Here is a 21,759-nt window from a genome sequence, read left to right as displayed (position 1 = left end):
CCTTATTCTCCTAATATGGAACTACTTCTCAAGTGCTGTTCAACACTCGCGTTATGCACCTTATTCCTCAATTCTACTTCTATATGCTGGTGCCCATCCCCCTGCCAATTTAGCTTAAACCCTCCCCAACCATACTAGTGAACTGCTCAGCGAGGACATGGATCTCAGTCCTGTTGAGGTGCAACCCGTCCCTTTTGAATAGGTGCCTTCTGCCCCAGAACTGGTCCTAATGCCACATGAGTCTGTAGCCCTGCTCCTGCACCATGCTTCGAGCCACACGTTGATCCTTCCTATCTTCCTATTTCTAGACTTGAAGTGCCGTAACCTACAATCTGCGGATCAAGAGCTGGAAAATGGAATTAGGCTGAATGATTACTTTGTTACGACACAACTGCTCAAGACAAAGCACCCAATCAAAATATATGATTGATTGCGGTGAGAGCAATGCAGTGTCATTTCAGTCCCGTCACTCCACAGATCGCCTAACATATCGCCCATACTATTTAGATGACAATGAAAGTCTACAAACTCCTGCACGTGAGTCTTGCAGGTTTCCAACGGAGTGGAAATATCAATACCTATGTGCTGAACCTCCGCCTCAGCTCCAAGCATTCACTGCACGTAGCTCGTCCTATACAAACATCGTAAATAACTCTGCACTACTGAACGAGCTTTATGGGAATTGTAGTCATAAGGGTGGTCTCAAATGCACGTTCTTGTCCTGTGACTTTTGAATCTTCACTTTCTCCACCCGCTACGTGACCAAAGCTTCTTATAATTTTAGAAAACCACTTAAGTCATAACTGTTGCTGTCCAATTGGATGTGACCCATTCGCGTGCTGTGCATTTTGCCAATGGGAAAAGAAATCCCTACCATTCCGGCTGTAAATAGCTTTCACTCCATACAATGAGATTCTGATCCAGCCCTTTCCCAACCACTACAAGCATGTGAACAAAAAGCGTGAGACATTTGTCAAGCAGAACAATTGTTGCACAAACTATCTCTAAAATGAGGGAAATAGTCAGAATTATGGGCTACCTTCTTGCAGCCATGCCGCATATCGAGCTGCCACCTCTTCTGAAGCTGCTACCTGCTGGAGCACTGTTCTGTGGGCATGAGCGGATTCCCGAACCTCTGTCAACTGGCCATTCATGTTGTGAGTCTAGACAATGTGAGCAAGATGTTCTACTGTGGACATCATTCACAGCAGAGCTCTGTTCTACTCTTGCCAGATTTTTTTTACTCACTCGTGGACACTTGATCATACATCATATCAGGAATTTCCTCATTGCTGGTCTGAGGATCCTGAGGAGATTAATTGTATTACCTCAGTTTACCAGTACAGACTAGGGGCTGAATTTTCAAAACTGGTTCGGGAACCTGACCCCTGGATAATTTCTGAGTCCCGACCTCGTTCCTGAACTGCGTCGCTAACATGACGTGATCTTCAATTAGGGCATAAGCCCTAAGTGGGCAGGAGGTGAGCTCAGCACCCAATCAATGGTACTAAGCGTCTGCAGAAAACGGGAGCTAGCCGCAGAGCTCGAGCGGCAAAGGCAGGTGATAGCCATGCTGGGGCTTGCCGATGACAGCAGCCCCATGGAGGGTCAGCGACACTGAGGTGAGACAGCGCTTCCAGAATTTTTGGCAAGTTCTGTGCTTGGCTCAGCAAGATCCTCATGGGCAAACATTTCATCGTGCAGAAATAAAGTTTTTCCCTGCCCACTGTGAGACTGACAGCTGCGCATGAGCCCCAGACTGGTTGGGCTCGCCAGAAACGCCAATGAAAATTGCAGTGCAGACCTCTCTACGGCCCCTTAAAGAGCCCCTTCATGGGCTTAATGTTATCTGAATTGGAGGCGAGCAGCTCTCCCCTACCCTCGCCCCCACATTGAGAATTTCAGTCTGTCCCGGAGACGTCTGGTTCGGAGGCAATGATGGCTGGTAGTCAGTAATAATAGTAAAGCTATGACCTAAGGGGCAGGAGTAATTATTTTAGAAACCTTTTCCAAATTGAATTTAATTGACATAAGGTTTGCCTTCAATTTTTGCTTTTGGCTGTATCATTTGTGCTAGACTCGTGAAGCCCAATTAATCTTTCCAGCCCTGGATTAATCCCTTGTAACTGGCCAAGAGGATAAAGGAAATCTAATTAATACACTTGTTTAAATATTCCATTAACATAAAAATACAGCACAGAAGGAGGCCATTAACTCCAAAACCACAACTTGGTTTCAAAACCATAATTTACCCCAACTTTGCGTCATTCTGAACTCACTACCCTTGACGAGAACTGGTGAGCTGTTATGAGCCCTCCCTTGGCAGTGTTCCCTCAACTGCCAACGAGAATGCATGCGGCATAACAATCTCTCTGTTCGTAAGAATATCATTTTGAGAACCTGAACTCTTTCCTAGTATCTGTCCATCTATCTTTGCAAGAATTTGGCAGCATATTTGCTGTGCTGATGGTCAGTGCAAGTATAATTTTACTGTACCAACTTGTTTGCAGATGTACACCATGCAAGAAAAACCTTCATATCGTGTAACTGAAGAAATTCAGTAAAGCAGCCATGTTAAAAAAAGAAAATCACTTAACCTGCCTGTGATAAAGAAAAATCTGGCCCCAGGCGCTATTTACCTTGCTTCATCTGTACTACAACTTGCAGCAGTGTGAGGAAAAATCCACCATCTCGGGTGGTTTTTCATGCTGTTCGTCATGTTACCTCATCTACCATACAGCGCAGTCACCGAGGTTGAGTGTGCTGGCAGCAGCACTCGCTGTTTGGTAAATGTCGCATTCGCCAAGTCTTTCCCACCTGGGAAAGATAGTTGGAAAAATATGTCCTCTACGCAAACAAATCCTACTTGGGGAGCAAATATGCAGGCAGTATCCCACCTGGGAATAACGTGCGTTAGTGAATCAGTGTGACTGATGTAATTCAGGTTGTCATAACGAAGCCTTGCTGAATAAAGTAACCTGATGATTCAGGCCTAACATAAATACAAAATGGCAAACTGAGGTAGGTGGTGCTGTCCAACCTTATGAATGAGATCCAGAAACAGCCTCTGATAAATGCTTAATGTGTGGAAAACATGCAGGGGGGACTAAAGTGGAAACTTTCTAGGATGATTGAAAAGGTAGGAAGAAAAAATTTGTAATACTGTATGTTTGAGATGAGGATTAAAGGAAAATGTGGAACAGGGGCACAGAAACACTGAAACCAGTGTCATCTTGAAGGACAAAAGTTCCACTATCCTGTCCAAAACAGTGATGGCAGGTCATATGCCAGGGGAAAGCCACAGCGGCCAGGTCTCTGGCACTGAGCCTGGCTCTGTGGCTCAGAAGGGAAGGGGGGAGAATAGGAGAGCGATAGAGATAGGAGATTCAATGGTTAGAGGAACAGACAGGAGATTCTGTGGTCGCGAACGAGACTCCTGGATGGTATGTTGCCTCCCAGGTGCCAGGGTCAGTGATGTCTCGGATCGAGTCTACAGGATTCTTAAGGGGGAGGGGGAGCAGCCAGAAGTCGTGGTACACATCGGTACCAATGACATAGCTAGGAAAAGGGATGAGGACCTGAAAAGCGAATATAGGGAGTTAGGTTGGAAGCTAAAAGGCAGGACGAGCAGGATAGTAATCTCAGGGTTGATACCGGTGCCACGTGCCAGTGAGGCTAGAAACAGAGAGCGAGTGCAGATGAACACGTGGCTACAGAGCTGGTGTAGGAGGGAGGGCTTCAGATATGTGGATCATTGGGATACCTTCTGGGGTAGATGGGACCTGTACAAGAAGGATGGGTTGCATCTGAACTGGAGGGGCAGCAATATCCTGGGCGGGAGGTTTGCTCGTGCTCTTCGAGAGGGTTTAAACTAGTTTGGCAGGGGGATGGGAACCGGAGCTACGGATCAGTGGATGGGGTAGCTGTTGAACAGGCAGATAGAGAGTGCAGAGAGTCTGTGAGGAAGGTTAGACAGTTGACAGGACAAAGTTGCAACCAGTATGATGGGTTGAAGTGTGTCTATTTTAACGCAAGAAGTGTCAGGAATAAGGGTGATGAACTTAGAGCATGGATCAGTACTTGGAGCTACGATGTTGTGGCCATTACGGAGACTTGGATATCACAGGGGCAGGAATGGATGTTGGATGTTCCGGGGTTTAGATGTTTCAAAAGGAATAGGGAGGGAGGTAAAAGAGGTGGGGGAGTGGCATTTCTAATCAGGGGTAGTATCACAGCTGCAGAAAGGGAGGTCGTCGAGGAGGGTTTGTCTACTGAGTCATTATGGGTGGAAGTCAGAAACAGGAAAGGAGCAGTCACTTTATTGGGAGTTTTCTATAGACCCCCCAATAGCAACAGAGACACGGAGGAACAGATTGGGAGGCAGATTTTGGAAAGGTGCAGAAGTAACAGGGTTGTTGTCATGGGTGACTTCAACTTCCCTAATATTGATTGGAACCTCCTTAGTGCAAATAGTTTGGATGGAGCAGTTTTTGTCAGGTGTGTCCAGGAAGGTTTCCTGACTCAATATGTAGATAGGCTGACTAGAGGGGAGGCTATGTTGGATTTGGTGCTTGGCAACAAACCAGGCCAGGTGGCAGATCTCTCGGTGGGAGAGCATTTCGGTGATCATGATCACAACTCCCTGACCTTTACTATAGTCATGGAGAGGGACAGGAGCAGACGGGATGGGAAAATATTTAATTGGAGGAGGGGAAATTACAATGCTATTAGGCAGGAACTGGGGAGCATAAATTGGGAACAGATGTTCTCAGGGAAATGCACGACAGAAATGCGGAGGTTGTTTAGGGAGCACTTACTGCGACTGCTGGATAGGTTTGTCCCGATGAGGCAAGGAAGGGATGGTAGGGTGAAGGAACCTTGGATGACAAGAGTTGTGGAACAGCTAGCCAAGAGGAAGAAGGAAGCTTACTTAAGGTTGAGGAAGCAAGGATCAGACAGGGCTCTAGAGGGTTACAAGGTTGCCAGGAAGGAACTGAAGAATGGACTTGGGAGAGCTAGAAGAGGACATGAAAAAGTCTTGACGGGTAGGATTAAGGAAAATCCCAAGGCATTCTACACTTATGTGAGGAACAAGAGGATGGCCAGAGTGAGGGTAGGGCCGATCAGGGATAGTGGAGGGAACTTGTGCCTGGAGTTGGAGGAGGTTGGGGAGGTCCTAAATGAATACTTTGCTTCAGTATTCACTAGTGAGAGGGACCTTGTCGTTTGTGAGGACAGCGTGAAACAGGCTGATATGCTCGAACAGGTTGATGTTAAGAGGGAGGATGTGCTGGAAATTTTGAAAGACATGAGGACAGATAATTCCCCGGGGCCAGACGGGATATACCCAAGGATATTACGGGAAGCAAGGGAAGAGATTGCCGCGCCTTTGGCGATGATCTTTGCGTCCTCACTGTCCACTGGAGTAGTACCAGATGATTGGAGGGTGGCAAATGTTATTCCCTTGTTCAAGAAAGGGAATAGGGATAACCCTGGGAATTATAGACCAGTCAGTCTTACGTCGGTAGTGGGCAAATTATTGGAGAGGATTCTGAGAGACAGGATTTATGATTATTTGGAAAAGCATAGTTTGATTAGAGACAGTCAGCATGGCTTTGTGAGGGGCAGGTCATGCCTCACAAGCCTTATTGAATTCTTTGAAGATGTGACAAAACATGTTGTTGAAGGAAGAGCATGGATGTGGTGTATATGGATTTTAGCAAGGTGTTTGATAAGGTTCCCCATGGCAGGCTCATTCAGAAAGTAAGGAGGCATGGGATACAGGGAATGTTGGCTGTCTGGATACAGAATTGGCTGGCCCATAGAAGACAGAGGGTGGTAGTAGATGGAAAGTATTCAGCCTGGAGCTCTGTGACCAGTGGTGTTCCGCAGGGATCTGTTCTGGGACCTCTGCTCTTTGTGATTGTCATAAATGACTTGGATGAGGAAGTGGAAGGCTGGGTTAGCAAGTTTGCCGATGACACGAAGGTTGCTGGAGTTGTGGATTGTGTGGAAGGCTGTTGTAGGTTGCAACGGGACATTGACCGGATGCAGAGCTGGGCTGAGAAGTGGCAGATGGAGTTCAACCTGGAAAAGTGTGAAGTGATTCATTTTGGAAGGTTGAATTTGAATGCGGAATACAGGCTTAAAGACAGGATTCTTGGTAGTGTGGAGGAACAGAGGGATCTTGGGGTCCATGTCCATAGATCCCTCAAAGTTGCCACCCAAATTGATAGGGTTGTTAAGAAAGCATATGGTGTGTTGGCTTTCATTAACAGGGGGTTTGAGTTTAAGAGCCGCGAGGTTATGCTGCAGCTCTATAAAGCCCTGGTTAGACCACACTTGGAATATTGTGTTCAGTTCTGGTCGCCTCATTATAGGAAGGATGTGGAAGCTTTAGAGAGGGTGCAGAGGAGATTTACCAGGATGCTGCCTGGACTGGAGGGCATGTCTTACGAAGAAAGATTGAGGGAGCTTGGGCTTTTCTCATTGGAGCGAAGAAGGATGAGAGGTGCCTTGATGGAGGTGTACAAGATGATGAGAGGCATAGATAGAGTGGATAGCCAGAGACTTTTTCCCAGGGCAGAAAGGGCTATCACCAGGGGGCATAATTTTAAGGTGATTGGAGGAAGGTTTAGGGGAGATGTCAGAGGTAGGTTCTTTGCACAGAGAGTGGTGGGTGCGTGGAATGCACTGCCAGCAGTGGTAGTAGAAGCAGATACATTAGGGACATTTAAGCGACTCTTGGATAGGTACATGGATGATAGTAGTATGAAGGGTATGTAGGTAGTTTAATCCTAGAGTAGGTTAAAGGTTCGGCACAACATCGTGGGTCGAAGGGCCTGTACTGTTCTGTGTTCTATGTTATATGCCTCCTGAATCCTGAGACCATTGCAACTTTCAATTTTTTTCAACATGTTCTGTTTTTGGCCTGTGCTTTGGCAGTGTTTTGCTAAGGAGCTGTACAGATTATGAAGGTTACAGATTTGCCTCCCACAGTTTGTGTTAAATTAGTCAATCTCAACCAGTGCAGTGATAAGGGCAATCCAATTGGTCTCATGCCCCTGAGTTTGGGGAGTTGGGGTTGGTTGGGGAAGGGGTGGGGGCAACGCCAAGAAAGAGCATAGAACAGGGTTTCCCCACACTCTGGGGAAAATGGATGTGGGTGAGAACAGAATTGTGCTGGCCTGTGATTGTCTTGTTCCACCTCCCTCCCCCTTTGGGCTGCTGTATACCATAGTTTTTATTGGTGGTTGGTGGAAGGTTGGTTGGTGGAACACTCTTGTGTTCTTTTCACTCTAACCTGTACAGTTTTGGGAATGTACAGCAGCCTCAAACTGCACATTGGATGTGACTTGGAAACAAGTACCAAATTCCACAGGCATAGGTGTTTTACAGTTGTTATAGTAACTCTGCTGTGAAAACTGGTACATGTGTCATTGTATTCGGTTGGCTGCCAGAGGTGCCACCCCTATTTACATTGTGGGGTGGAATTCGGAGCATGAGCAGTCTCAACTCATTGCGCTGCAAGACCAGCAAGTTTCGGGAAGACCAAAGTGTGTCTTTCACTGAGTTGGCACGTGGTGAAACTGCTGCTATTGGAGGAAAAGGTTCAAAGATTTACTTTGCTGAGTATTCCCATGTGTAATTCAGTTATTTTCCATTGTGCTATGTGTTGTATTGTTTAAGAACAATTGGGAAAGTATAGTACAAGAGCAAAATGCTGCAGATGCAGGAAATCTGAAATGAAAACACAAAATGCTGGAAATACTCAGAATAGAACTGATGAAAGGCCATCAACCTGAAACATTAATTCTGTTTTTATTTCCACAGATGTTGCAAGACCTGAGTATTTGCAGCGTACTCTTTTTTTTTTAATTAAGGTATAAGGCATCTGGCAATATTTGTAATGTTTGCTACTGGCTGGGTGCAGCATCAGCTAAAGATGATATAAGTCAATTTGCTTTATCAAAAACAGTTTATATTTATATAGCACCTTTAACTTGGCTAAACATACCAAGGTGCTTCGCAGGAGCATAATTGGCAAAATTTGACATTGAATCACAGAAATATTACAACAGGCAGTCAAAATAGGTTAGTTTTAAGGAGCCTTTTAAAGGACAGCAAGGTAGAGAAAAGTACAACAAAGTTTGCAGTCATTTTCCATTTAACTTTTTTTTAATTTGTGGGAGGAGATTTTAAGCAGAATGGCAGATTGCCAGAGCTGATCTTAATTTTGCTTTGCACTAAAAACAAACAATTATTTTTGGTATATAGGCATCAACTGAAAGAGGAATTGAGACATTTTTCTTGCTGTTCAGTTGTGCAAGTTTCTACAGTTTACAGGCAAAGGTTATATACCTACGTGTACTGATTTTTTTTTCCATTCAGTTTTCTCTCCTCTCCTAAAAGCACTGAGCTCTAATTCTATAAAACAGCAGCAACTTGCATTAACGTGGCATCTTTAATGGAGCAAGGTGTCTCAAGATGCTTTACACTGAACCACATAACATTACGAAAGGCGATCAAATGTTTGGTTAAAGAGGCAGGTTTTAAGGAGCATCTTAAAGGAGGAGACAGAGGTGGAGGAATTTAGGGAGGGAATTCCAGAGCTTAGGGCCTTGGCAACTGAAACCATGCCTGTCGATGGTGGGTTGAAGAATATCAGAGATGTGCAAGAGACCAGAATTGGAGGAACACAGAGATCTCGGAGGGTTGCAGTGCTGGAGGAGTTTAGAGATGGGGAGGGCAAGGGCATGGGTGAATTTGAAAGCTAGGATAAGAATTTTAAAATTGAGGTGTTGCAAGGCTAGGACTCAATACAGGTCAGCGAGCACAGGGATGGTGATTGGTGAATGGGGTTTGGTGCTAGTTAGGATATGGGAAGCAGAGCTTTAGATGAGCTCAGGTTTAGGAAGGGTGCAAGATCATAGATTGACTAGCAGAGTATTGGAGTACAAATACTGTGCATGCTGGAAATCTGAGTAACAATTTCTACTTATGATGAAAGGTCACAGACATGGAACATTAACTCTGTTTCTATCTCCACACATGCTGCCTGGCTTGCTGAGCATTTTCAGTATTTTCTCACTATAGAACATTCAAATAGTCGAGTTTAGAGGTCATATGCATGGATGATGGTTTTAGCAGCAGATGGGCTGAGGCAGGGCAGATATGAGCGATGCTACAGAGGCGGAAGTAGGCGGTCTTGGTGATGGAGAGAATACTGGGTCAGCAACTCAGCTCGGGGTCAAATAGGAATGCTTCTAGCAGTACTAGTACTCCTCCAGAACCCACTCGGGGGTCAGCTGATTATACTGAGTCTCATTGCGAGCTGAGCTAGTATTCAGCCATTAAGGTTATGGGCAAGGCAGAGGAGTATCAGCAAGTTATACAGGCGCGAATTAAGACACCCAGTGCCAGCAGGCTAACCGGTTTGAGCCGAGGTGGTGATTGTTGGAAGGCTATTCAAGCATGGGGTATATCAGAGTCAATCTGACCTCAACTGATGCCCATATATAATGGCATTTCCAGAAGAGTTCATTGGATAACTATCAGGATTTGAATTGCAAATGACTTTTATTTTTCCCTTTGCTCCCTAGACCATGAGCACTGAGGCCAGCCATAGCATATTTACCACCACCTGGCTGAGATTAACTAACAGCAGTTTGCAATAATCTTGTCTGTGTGACTCGGAGCACTCTGGGGATATGGTGATTCGCTGAGGCATTCAGGGAGTGCAAGTACCAGCTGAAATCATGAGCAACATCTTGATTTTCTTTTACAGTACTCACAACTTAAAATATATCTGCATTGTTCTTGATATATTTCCAGTCTCTCTACTGACTTGGTTGTTCACTTCATATATTCCTGAATACTGAAAGCCATGGTGTCTCTGCAGAAAAAGATTGATCAGAAACATTTTTATCCCTCTGATTGTCTTGACTTGTGAAATACTAAACTGGATGCAATTTACAAAACAATCACAAAGCCTTCTGAGGTGTCAATAGGAATTCTGTGAATTGTTAGTGCCGTATAGGTGGCACAATGCATTTGAACGATGTCCTTTCACCCTTGGGATGTGTATTTGAATCCAGTCCAAAATAATAGGATGAAAACTGTTCTCTCTGACTGTGAGGTGCTACGTGAAATGAATTTTGAGCGTTCTCTTAACAGTCCATTACAACACTGCTGTTATGATTGCTATTCAAAACCAGTTAGAATTGTGTACAATATACTTAAATCCTACCTCGTGTGTGTCTAAGAAAACCTGGCATAACAATTACTTGACTATACTTTGGCTGCACATTCAAAACCACCTTTTAGCGAGTTCTGGAATAGAAGCTCAAAGATGTGATTTTTATGTTCACTATTCCCAGCATATTAATGTATCATATTTAACCACAACATGCTGATTACTGTCTACCACCCAGTCTCCTTCAACTGATGAATCAGTGCTTCTCCATGTTGAGCACCACTTGGAAGAAGCATTGAGGGTAGCAAGGGCACATATTATACTCTGGGTGGGGGACTTCAATGTCCATCACCAATGTTTGCTCAGTAGCATCATAGCTGGACAATTCCTGAAGGGCATATCTGCCAGACTGGGCTTTTGACAGATGGTGACAGAACCAACAAGAAGAAAAAAACTATTTGACCTTGTCCTCACCAATCGACATGTCACCAATGCATCTGTCCAGGACATTATTGGTAGTAGTGGTAGATAAAGAAAAGTGATTCCCATTAGCTGATGGTCCAAGGTCTAGGGGACACAGATTTAAGGTTTTGGACAAAAGGTACAGGAAGATGTGAGGAAGAACATTTTTATGCAGTGAGTGGTAATGACCTGGAACTCGCTGCCTATGAGGGTGGTGCAGACAGAGTCAATCAATGATTTCACAAGGAAATTGGATAGTCACTTGAGGGGAATAAACTTGCAGAGCTATCGGAATAGAGTGGGGCAATGGGACTGACTGGATTGCTCTACAGAGAGCTGGCACGGACTTGATGGGCCAATTGGCGGCTTCCTGTGCTGTGATGACTGAGTGACTGCTGCATAGTCCTTGTGGCGACGACATCTTGTGTTCGCACTGAGGATATCTTCCATTGTCTTGTGCGGCACTACCACCATACTAAACGGGATACATTTAGAACAGATCTAGCAGCTCAAAACTGGTGTCCATGAGGTTCTGTTGGCCGCAAGATTGTATTCAACCACAATCTGTATGTAACCTCATGGCCTGGCAGATCCCTTACTCAAACATTACCATTAAACCAGGAGACCAACCCTGATTCAATGAAGAGTATAGGAGCAACATCAGGCGTACCTAAAAATGAGATGCCAGCCTGGTGAAGCCACAACACAGGACTACATGCTTGCTAAACAGCAGAAACAGCACACTATAAACAGCTCAGCAATCCCAAAACCGACAGATCAGATCAAATCTATGCAGGCCTCCTCCTGAAGTCCCCAGCATCACAGATGTCAGTCTTCAACCAATTCGATCCACTCCACATGATAACAAGAAACGACTGAAGGCACTGGATACTGCAAAGGACCCTGACAACATTCCAGCAATAGTACTGAAGACCTGTGCTCCAGAACTTGCCACACCCCTAGCCAAGCGGTTCCAGTATAGCTACAACACTGGTATCTACCCGGCAATGTGGAAAATTACCCAGGTATGTCCTGTACAAAAACAACAAGACAATTCCAACCCGAGCAATTACCACCCCATCACTCTACTCTCAATCATCAGTAAAGTGGTGGAAGGTGTTGTCAGCAGTGCTATCAAGCGCCACTTGCTTAGCAATAACCTGCTCAGTGATGCTCTGTTTGGATTCTGTTGTGGCCACTCAACTCCTGACTTCATTACAGCCTGGGTTCAAACATGGACAAAAGAGATGAGGTGAGATTGACTGCCCTTGACATAAAGGCAGCATTTGACTGAGTATGGCATCAAGGAGCCCTAGCCAAACTGGAGTCGATGGGAATCGGGGAAAACTCTCTGCTGGTTGGAGTCATACTTAGTACAAAGGAAAATGGTTGTGGTTGTTGGAGGTCAATCATCTGAGCTCCAGGACATCACTGCAGGAGTTCCTCAGGGTAGTGTCCTAGGCCCAACCATCTTCAGCTGCTTCGTCAATGACCTTCCTTCAGTCATAAGGTCAGAAGTGTGGATGTTCGCTGATGATTGCACGATGTTCAGCACCATTCACGACTCCTCAGATACTGAAGCAGTCTGTGTAGAAATGCAGAAAGACCTGGTCAATATCCAGACTTAGGCTGATAAGTGGCAAGTAACATTTGTTCCACACAAGTGCCTGGCAATGACCATCTCCAACAAGAGAGAATCTAACCATCTCCCCTTGACATTCAATGGCATTATGATTACCATTGATCAGAAACTGAACTGGAGTAGCCATATAAATACCGTGGCTACAAGAGCATGTCAGACGCTAGGAATCCTGTGGTGCATAACTCACCTCCTGACTCCCCAAAGCCTGTCCACCATCTACAAGGCACAAGTCAGGAGTGTGATGGAATACTCTCCACTTGCCTGGATGGGTGCAGCTCAAAACAACACTCGAGAAGCTCGACGTCATCCAGGACAAAGCACCCTGCTTGGTTGACACCCCATCCTCAAACATTCACTCCTTCCACCACCAACACACCATGGCAGGAGTGTGTACCATCGACAAGATGCACTGCAGCCACGCACCAAGGCTCCTTACACAGCACCTTCCAAACCCGCGACCTCTACCACCTAGAAGGACAAGGACAACAAATGGTTGGGAACACCATCACCTGCAAGTTTCCCTTCAAGCCACACACCATCCTGACTTGGAACTATATCACCGTTCCTTCACTATCACTGGGTCAAAATCCTAGAAATCCCTTCCGAACAGCACTGTGGGTGTCCCTACCCCACATGGACTGCAGTGGTTCAAGAAGGCAGCTCACCACCACCTTCTCAAGGGCAATTAGGGATGGGCAATAAATGCTGGCCTAGCCAGCGACACCCACATCCTACAAATGGATAAAAAAAAATCCAGATGTGAATGGTGATGGACAGTTTAACAGCTAACCAGAGGAGGAGGCTCCACAATCATCTCCATTCTCAATGATGGGGGAGCCCATCTCATCAGTGCAAAAGACAAGGCTGAAGCATTTGTTATCATCTTTACCCAGAAGTGCCAAGTGGATGATCCTTCTCTTGAGGTCCCCAGTATCACAGATGTTTGTCTTTAGCCAATTCAATTTATTCCCCGTGATGCCAAGAAATGGTTGAACACACTGGGTACAGCAAAGGCATACTACTGAAGACTTGTGCTGCAGACCTAGTTGAACCCCTAGTTAAGCTGTTCCAGTACAGCTACAACACTGGAATCTACCCTACAATGTAGAAAATTGTCCAGGTATGCCCTGTCCACAAAAAGCTGGACAAATCCAATTCGACCGATTTACCGATTTAGCCTATTCTCAATCATCAACGGTGCTATCAAGCAGTACTTACTGACCAATAACCTGCTCAACAATGCTCAGTTTGGATTTTGCCAAGAGAGAATCTAACTATCTACCCTTGACATTCAATAGCATTCCCATCACTGAATCCTTAACCTTCAGCTTGAGGATTACCATTGACCAGAAACTTAACTGGACCAGCAGATTAATAATATGGCTACAGGAGCAGGTCGGAGGCTGAGAACTCTGAGTAACTCACTTCCTGACTCCTAAAGCCTGTCCACCATCTACAAGGCACAAGTCAGGAGTGTGGTGGAATACTCCTCTACTTGCTTGGAGGGGTGCAGCTTCAACAACACTCAAGAAGCTCGACATATCCAGGATAAAGCAGCCCATTTGATCACCCCCTTTAAACATTTACTCCCTCCACCATTGGCGCACATCGACAGCAGTGTGTGCCATCTACAAGATGCAATGCAGCAACTCAACGAGGCTGCTTCGATAGCACCTTCCAAACCCACAACCTCTACCAACCAGAAGGACAAGGGCAGCAGGTGGATGAGAACAGCACCAACTCTCAGTTCCCCTCCAAGTCGCACACTATCCTGACTTGAAGTATGTCTCCATTCCTTCACTGTCACTGCTTCAATATCCTGGAATTCCCTCCCTAACTGCATTATGGGTGTACCTACACCACATGGCCTGCAGCAGTTCAAGAAGACTGCTCACCACCACCCTTGAGGGCAATTAGGGATGGCAATAAATGATGGCCTTGTTAATGATGCTCACATCCCATGAATGAATTAAAAAAAAAAATTCCTTTTGAAATAAATCCCAATGGCTGTTCATGCATCAGGATTCCTATACCAGATGCAGTTTCTGTGGTATTTGATACCTTCTGGAGTGTTCTATGAAATCTCGGTGAGATGTACCTGCTCCAGGGCTCTGTGACTCCAGCGATGAGGTTTGTGATAATTTGCAGTAAAGTGTAAAAACGTAACAGAGAGGATGTGCTGAATTTGGTGCCTAATAGTAAGATTTAAATGCACTGTCTGAAAATCAATGTACCAGCTAATGGCTGTGACCCCTTTAAATCTGAGGTTTGGAATTTTAAAAAATGCTCTTAGGCTTTGTTATAACTCGAGGAATAAATGCCCTACTGGTGTAGTATTGAACTATACAGACTACAGGCTTTACACTTGGATTCAACATCCCTGGACTAAGTTGAGTACAAAAATCAGCAGGGTTCTTACTCCTGATTTCTATGCAAACCCTGCAAAATACACCTGTGGATCTTTAACAAAAGATATGATTAAGTAAGGCCGAGATATCACATTATCATGATACTTTGCTATCTAAATGATCACATGAATGAATTACTGGGGGTGATCAGAGCTCTTGGATCTCACAGAAATCATGGAAGAGCGAGAGAAAGAATACTGCAAGATAATTAAATGGGAATTGAATTTTGTTTTTTCACCAGCTCTTTGTGCAGAAAAGAATGCTGACAGACAGGATTTTTGTCAGCCTTCCCAAGAGTACATTCCTTTTAAATAAATACAACTAGCTGAAGATGTTAGCAAATTAGTATGACAGTTAAGATGTCTTCATTGGGCATACCTACTAAACCTGAAATCAGAAATCGCAGGTCTGACAAGATTCTTAGAATTAACCTAGTCATCCATAATATTTTAAATGGTGAGAATATTTTTAAAACCTTTTTTATTGCATATATTTCCTTAGATCACTGGGATCTAAGCATACAGTTTTACTTGAGGAATAAAGCGTGATTTAACTTTTAATCTCAAATTCTTTTTTAACTTTAAAAATAAAATTTCATGGTGAGTATTGAAGGGGAAATCGATTGAACCTGAAAGTGAGAGGGCAGTGTTAGTACAGTGGAAAGGTTATGATTGGTTATGATGATATTGCTGCAGATGACCCTGTTCTACCAGCTGGCTTGATTTCATGGGGCATCATTAAGGACAGTTCTCCACTATCGACATATAAAACAAAAAGAAATGATTATCTGGTACTACCACTGTACTTTTTGAAAGTGGTCCTGATGGTGAGTCTTTCTTTACCTATGCAAAATAATTAGAAGCTTGGATGGTTAATCAGTGGATGTAGTAGTTTTGAAGAACCCTTTTAGGTTGTTCTTGTTGGATCCCTTTTCCCCATGTCATTCTCTCCCCTACCAAGGAGCCATATCTTGCTCAGCTGCATTCCCATGGGCACTGGCAGCCATCTTGTGCCATGCCAAGTGGCCATTCTTCATGGTTGATCTTAAAAGTTAGCAGGCGACCTGGCCATAAAGGGCATCACAGCTGAGCCCAGTCCTGTCCACACATGTGCACTATCCAGCAGAGCCATTGGACAGTGTTCAGGAATGAAAACATTTTAAAAATGTTACATTAATCATTAAACCTAATAGCATAATTGTGGAATGCCATTATTCAGATGTTTGAGATCTATAATCATTTACTTTTTAACCAGCAACCTGTCAAAACTACCTATTAAGTCAAAGTCCTGTCTTTTGTAGTGTTACGACCAACTGCTCCTGTCAAAGCCCCCAATCAAAATATATGATTCTGATTGTGGTGGGACCAACGCATCGTTAATTCTATTTCGTCGCTCCACAAATCACCTAACATATCATTTAAAACTTGCCAAATTAAAGAAAGACCCAATCAAATTGTACCATCTCTTAACCCCTGAATGAGGCTAACCAAACCAGGTGTCTTTAAATCAATAAATTAACATTTTAATTAGAAGAACTAAATTCTTAAACACTATGAAGATATAAACAACATTTAAAATAGAAAAAATTAGAATCCTTGCAAATTTACAGTCCCATGTTGCTCAAAGTCCTCACAGGATGTTGCTTTCTTTCTCCAGCGAATTTTAACAATTAACGACTTGCAAACACTTTCAATAGAATCAATCTGACTTTAGAGTTTTTGAGGGATGAAAAATTGTCACAGTCTAACCTCCCTTTCTTCAATTTAAATTACCAGAGATCTCTGTTTTGGCTTGACTTTTTTATCAGAATTTTGAGAGATAATAGACTAAAATCCTCTTCCTTCAGTTTAAATGGTTGAGAACTGTTTTTCAGGTGCGCTCATCACAGTTGTGTCCTCTGTATCTGTGTGTTCTGTTAGAACAAACTGTCTCACTAAAAGCCAGTTCAGAACTGAATTGAAACATATGTATTGCATAAGGATCACTCCCAGTGGCTATATCTATGGTAACGAGAATGCACCCTTTGAATCGCAGTCTCCAAATGGCTGTTTCTAAGGCAACGAAAATGCACCTTCCTATAACTCCTAGGGCTTGCCGACTCTTAAAGCAATACTGATCCTCTGCAAACCGCATATTCTGAAAACAGACTACAGGACCATGACAGTAGCTTCTTCCTGTTTGATGCCAGTGATAACTAACTTTATCTTTTCAGCAAGATGCCAGCTCCTGTTCGATTGCGGGAGCTGATTCGCACTATCCGTGCTGCCAGAACACAAGCAGAAGAACGAGAAGTCATTCAAAAAGAATGTGCACTCATCAGATCGTCCTTCCGAGAGGAAGATAACACATATCGTTGTCGAAATGTAGCAAAACTTATCTACATGCATATGCTTGGATATCCAGCACACTTTGGCCAGGTATATTCTAATTAATTCTGTCTGTTTTTCATGAGTTATGATTTTCTTTATTCCCCTTGGGTTTTGTTTGTTAGTGCTGCCTTCAACATCAGTGAATCAGGAGTGCAGTCTTGTTTTGTTAATTAAACATTTTTTTTTTTGGTTTTCTGTTCCAATTTTCTCTCCTTTCCTCCTGAAGGTGATGGTCCATGTTCTGATACAGGTTCAGTGTCAGTCACCCTGAGCACCTTGCTTGTGTGCACATTGTCATTTGCGAGCCAATTAGGTTGCTGGAGCTTGTTCAGAGTCACAGTCAAGTTCTGTTCTGTCCTTATATGGATATATGCACTTTTCAGCGTGAGTCATTGGGTATAGAGCACAAGCAGGATTTCTGGTTGACTTGCTTAGCCATTTAGCTGAGAACTATTGAAATGTAATTTTGCATTGAATAGTTTCAAACTCTGCAAGATGTTTGATAAAGCAGTCCCCTCGTATGTAGAATTACATAGAAGGTACAGCACAGAAACAGGCCATTCAGCCGAACGAGTTCCACACAAATCTCTTCCTACCCCTTTTCATCTAACCCTATCAGCACACCTTTTATTTCTTTCTCGCTTGTCTTTATCTAGCTTCCTCTTAAATGTATCTTTGTTATTTGCCTCAACTGCTCCATTTGGTAGCAAGTTCCACATTCTTAACATGGATAAAGTAGTTTCTCTTTAATTCCCTAATGGATTTATTAGTGACTATCTTGTATTTATGGCCAAAGTGACAACATCATTTCTACGTTTATCCTAATCAAACCCTTTCATGATCTTAAAGATCTCAAATAGGTCACCCCTCAGCCTTCTCTTTTCTGGAGAAAAAAAGCACTACCCTATTCAGTCTTTCCTGATAGGTCTAACTTCTCAGTTTTGGTATCATCCTTGCTGTTTTTTGCAATGTCTCCAGTATCTCTATATTATTATGGACAGGTGGTATGGGTGGCTTCCACTTTTCACCTCCCATCTGACTGCACTCATGTTTTGTCAAAAATGATGCATGAGTCCCTGATTCTTTTAAGGGTGAAATGAGCAGACAAATGACAGGTTTAAAAAAAAGGATGACTAATTTATAAACAATTCCTGAAATGGTTGCAACTTCCACTCTCATATTCACACACACATGCATACACAAGTAAAGACAGAAAAGGGGAGGATGCAATTAAAGTCCAAGGTGATGTAAGAGTTCATGCTTTACAGAATGCTGATGAATCTAATCTGGAGGAAAGTCTGTTTTTTAAATGTGCAGGCCTGGATGTTTGCTGAACTTGCTGAAGTGTTGTAGAATTCTAGTGGTTAAAACTCGGCCCAAAGTTGGTGATGTGAATTTGGTTTACCTTCACAGATCGAGAGTCTCAAAGTCACTTTTTAATTTCTTTGCTATAGTGGTTGTTCAATGCCTGTTCAGGATTCTTCTGTTTAGCCGGACCCCTCTCATCTCTCCCACTCTCGCACCCCCCCCCCCCACCCTCTCTCTCTTCCCCCCCCCCCCCACCCTCTCTCTCTTCCCCCCCCCCCACCCTCTCTCTCTTCCCCCCCCCCACCCTCTCTCTCTTCCCCCCCCCACCCTCTCTCTCTTCCCCCCCCCACCCTCTCTCTCTTCCCCCCCCCACCCTCTCTCTCTTCCCCCCCCCCCACCCTCTCTCTCTTCCCCCCCCCTCTCTCTCTCTCCCCCCCTCTCTCTCTCTCTCTCCCCCCCTCTCTCTCTCTCTCTCTCCCCCCCTCTCTCTCTCTCTCTCCTCCCCTCTCTCTCTCTCCCCCCCTCCCTCTCTTTCTCCCCCCCCTCCCTCTCTTTCTCCCCCCCCTCCCTCTCTTTCTCCCCCCCCTCCCTCTCTTTCTCCCCCCCCTCCTCTCTTTCTCCCCCCCCTCCTCTCTTTCTCCCCCCCTCCTCTCTTTCTCCCCCCCTCCTCTCTTTCTCCCCCCCTCCTCTCTTTCTCCCCCCCCTCTCTCTCCCCCCCCCTCTCTCTCCCCCCCCCTCTCTCTCCCCCCCCCTCTCTCTCCCCCCCCTCTCTCCCCCCCCTCTCTCTCTCCCCCCCCTCTCTCTCTCCCCCCCCTCTCTCTCTCCCCCCCTTCACTCTCTCCCCCCCTTCACTCTCTCCCCCCCCTCTCTCTCCCCCCCTTCACTCTCTCCCCCCCTTCACTCTCTCCCCCCCTCACTCTCTCCCCCCCTCACTCTCTCCCCCCCTCACTCTCTCCCCCCCCTCACTCTCTCCCCCCCTCACTCTCTCCCCCCCTCACTCTCTCCCCCCCTCACTCTCTCCCCCCCTCACTCTCTCCCCCCCTCACTCTCTCCCCCCCTCACTCTCTCCCCCCCTCTCTCTCACCCCCCCCTCTCTCTCACCCCCCCCTCTCTCTCACCCCCCCCTCTCTCTCACCCCCCCCTCTCTCTCACCCCCCCCTCTCTCTCACCCCCCCCTCTCTCTCACCCCCCCCTCTCTCTCACCCCCCCCTCTCTCTCACCCCCCCCTCTCTCTCACCCCCCCCTCTCTCTCACCCCCCCCTCTCTCTCACCCCCCCCTCTCTCTCACCCCCCCCTCTCTCTCACCCCCCCCTCTCTCTCACCCCCCCCTCTCTCTCACCCCCCCCTCTCTCTCACCCCCCCCTCTCTCTCACCCCCCCCTCTCTCTCACCCCCCCCTCTCTCTCACCCCCCCCTCTCTCTCACCCCCCCCTCTCTCTCACCCCCCCCTCTCTCTCACCCCCCCCTCTCTCTCACCCCCCCCTCTCTCTCACCCCCCCCTCTCTCTCACCCCCCCCTCTCTCTCACCCCCCCCTCTCTCTCACCCCCCCCTCTCTCTCACCCCCCCCTCTCTCTCACCCCCCCCTCTCTCTCACCCCCCCCTCTCTCTCACCCCCCCCTCTCTCTCACCCCCCCCTCTCTCTCACCCCCCCCTCTCTCTCACCCCCCCCTCTCTCTCACCCCCCCCTCTCTCTCACCCCCCCCTCTCTCTCACCCCCCCCTCTCTCTCACCCCCCCCTCTCTCTCACCCCCCCCTCTCTCTCACCCCCCCCTCTCTCTCACCCCCCCCTCTCTCTCACCCCCCCCTCTCTCTCACCCCCCCCTCTCTCTCACCCCCCCCTCTCTCTCACCCCCCCCTCTCTCTCACCCCCCCCTCTCTCTCACCCCCCCCTCTCTCTCACCCCCCCCTCTCTCTCACCCCCCCCTCTCTCTCACCCCCCCCTCTCTCTCACCCCCCCCTCTCTCTCACCCCCCCCTCTCTCTCACCCCCCCCTCTCTCTCACCCCCCCCTCTCTCTCACCCCCCCCTCTCTCTCACCCCCCCCCTCTCTCTCACCCCCCCCCTCTCTCTCACCCCCCCCCTCTCTCTCACCCCCCCCCTCTCTCTCACCCCCCCCCTCTCTCTCACCCCCCCCCTCTCTCTCACCCCCCCCCTCTCTCTCACCCCCCCCCTCTCTCTCACCCCCCCCCCTCTCTCACCCCCCCCCTCTCTCTCACCCCCCCCCCTCTCTCTCACCCCCCCCCCTCTCTCTCACCCCCCCCCTCTCTCTCACCCCCCCCCTCTCTCTCACCCCCCCCCTCTCTCTCACCCCCCCCCCTCTCTCTCACCCCCCCCCCTCTCTCTCACCCCCCCCTCTCTCTCACCCCCCCCTCTCTCTCACCCCCCCCTCTCTCTCACCCCCCCCTCTCTCTCACCCCCCCCTCTCTCTCACCCCCCCCTCTCTCTCACCCCCCCCTCTCTCTCACCCCCCCCTCTCTCTCACCCCCCCCTCTCTCTCACCCCCCCCTCTCTCTCACCCCCCCCTCTCTCTCACCCCCCCCCTCTCACCCCCCCCTCTCTCTCACCCCCCCCTCTCTCTCACCCCCCCTCTCTCTCACCCCCCCCTCTCTCTCACCCCCCCCTCTCTCTCACCCCCCCCTCTCTCTCACCCCCCCTCTCTCTCACCCCCCCTCTCTCTCACCCCCCCCTCTCTCTCACCCCCCCCTCTCTCTCACCCCCCCCTCTCTCTCCCCCCCCCCTCTCTCTCTCTCCCCCCCCCCTCTCTCTCCCCCCCCGCCTCTCTCTCTCTCCCCCCCCCCCCCGCCTCTCTCTTCCCCCACCCCCCCCCCGCCTCTCTCTCTCTCTCCCCCCACCCCCCCCCCCACCTCTCTCTCTCTCTCCCCCCCCCGCCTCTCTCTCTCTCACCCCCCCCCGCCTCTCTCTCTCTTTCCCCCCCCGGCCCCCCCCTCTCTCATTGAAAACCCATTGAAATTGACAGCATCACTATGGTACATTAATGTCTCCTATCTACATGAATGAACTAACAAAGGATTCTTGATGAAGACTGACTCGCATCCCAAACCAAAATGAATAGATGTGAGGTAGCACCATTGTAACAGGCAAGCTCCCATTCAGACAGCAATAGATAGCCATTCTTTCCATATCCTGGACCACTTTATGGTCACACCAGGCAAGAGGGCCCTGTGACACCTGACAGAGACTCAAATGGGATGGATTTTTACTTTACAACCATCTTGAGCTCGAGGTGTCGAGTGGATGATCTATTTCTGCCTCTTCCTGAGGTACCCAACATCACAGATGCCAGTCCTCGGCCAATTCAGTTCACTCCATGTGATATCAAGAAAGGGCTCAAGACACTGGATACTGCTAAGGCTAA

The 21,759-nt window shown here is 47.1% G+C and overlaps 1 protein-coding gene across 5 annotated transcripts in view; it reads left to right on the top strand.

Annotated features, from left to right (window-relative positions):
* Positions 1 to 21,759, top strand: part of LOC137378047 (AP-1 complex subunit gamma-1-like) — a 215,158-nt gene that overhangs the window by 62,451 nt on the left and 130,948 nt on the right. For 3 of the 5 annotated variants that reach the window (XM_068048102.1, XM_068048104.1, XM_068048105.1), the window contains exon 2: positions 16,920 to 17,124. In XM_068048102.1, the coding sequence (XP_067904203.1) occupies positions 16,920 to 17,124 (205 nt within the window). Of the gene's footprint in view, positions 1 to 7,591; positions 7,611 to 14,380; positions 14,430 to 16,919; positions 17,125 to 21,759 lie in introns of those variants that run through there. The other 2 variants (XM_068048106.1, XM_068048103.1) reach the window with 2 other exon arrangements.

The sequence above is a fragment of the Heterodontus francisci genome, chromosome 16 (assembly GCF_036365525.1).
Source record: "Heterodontus francisci isolate sHetFra1 chromosome 16, sHetFra1.hap1, whole genome shotgun sequence".
Classification (NCBI taxonomy): domain Eukaryota; kingdom Metazoa; phylum Chordata; class Chondrichthyes; order Heterodontiformes; family Heterodontidae; genus Heterodontus; species Heterodontus francisci.
This window is presented reverse-complemented; position numbering and strand designations above follow the sequence as displayed.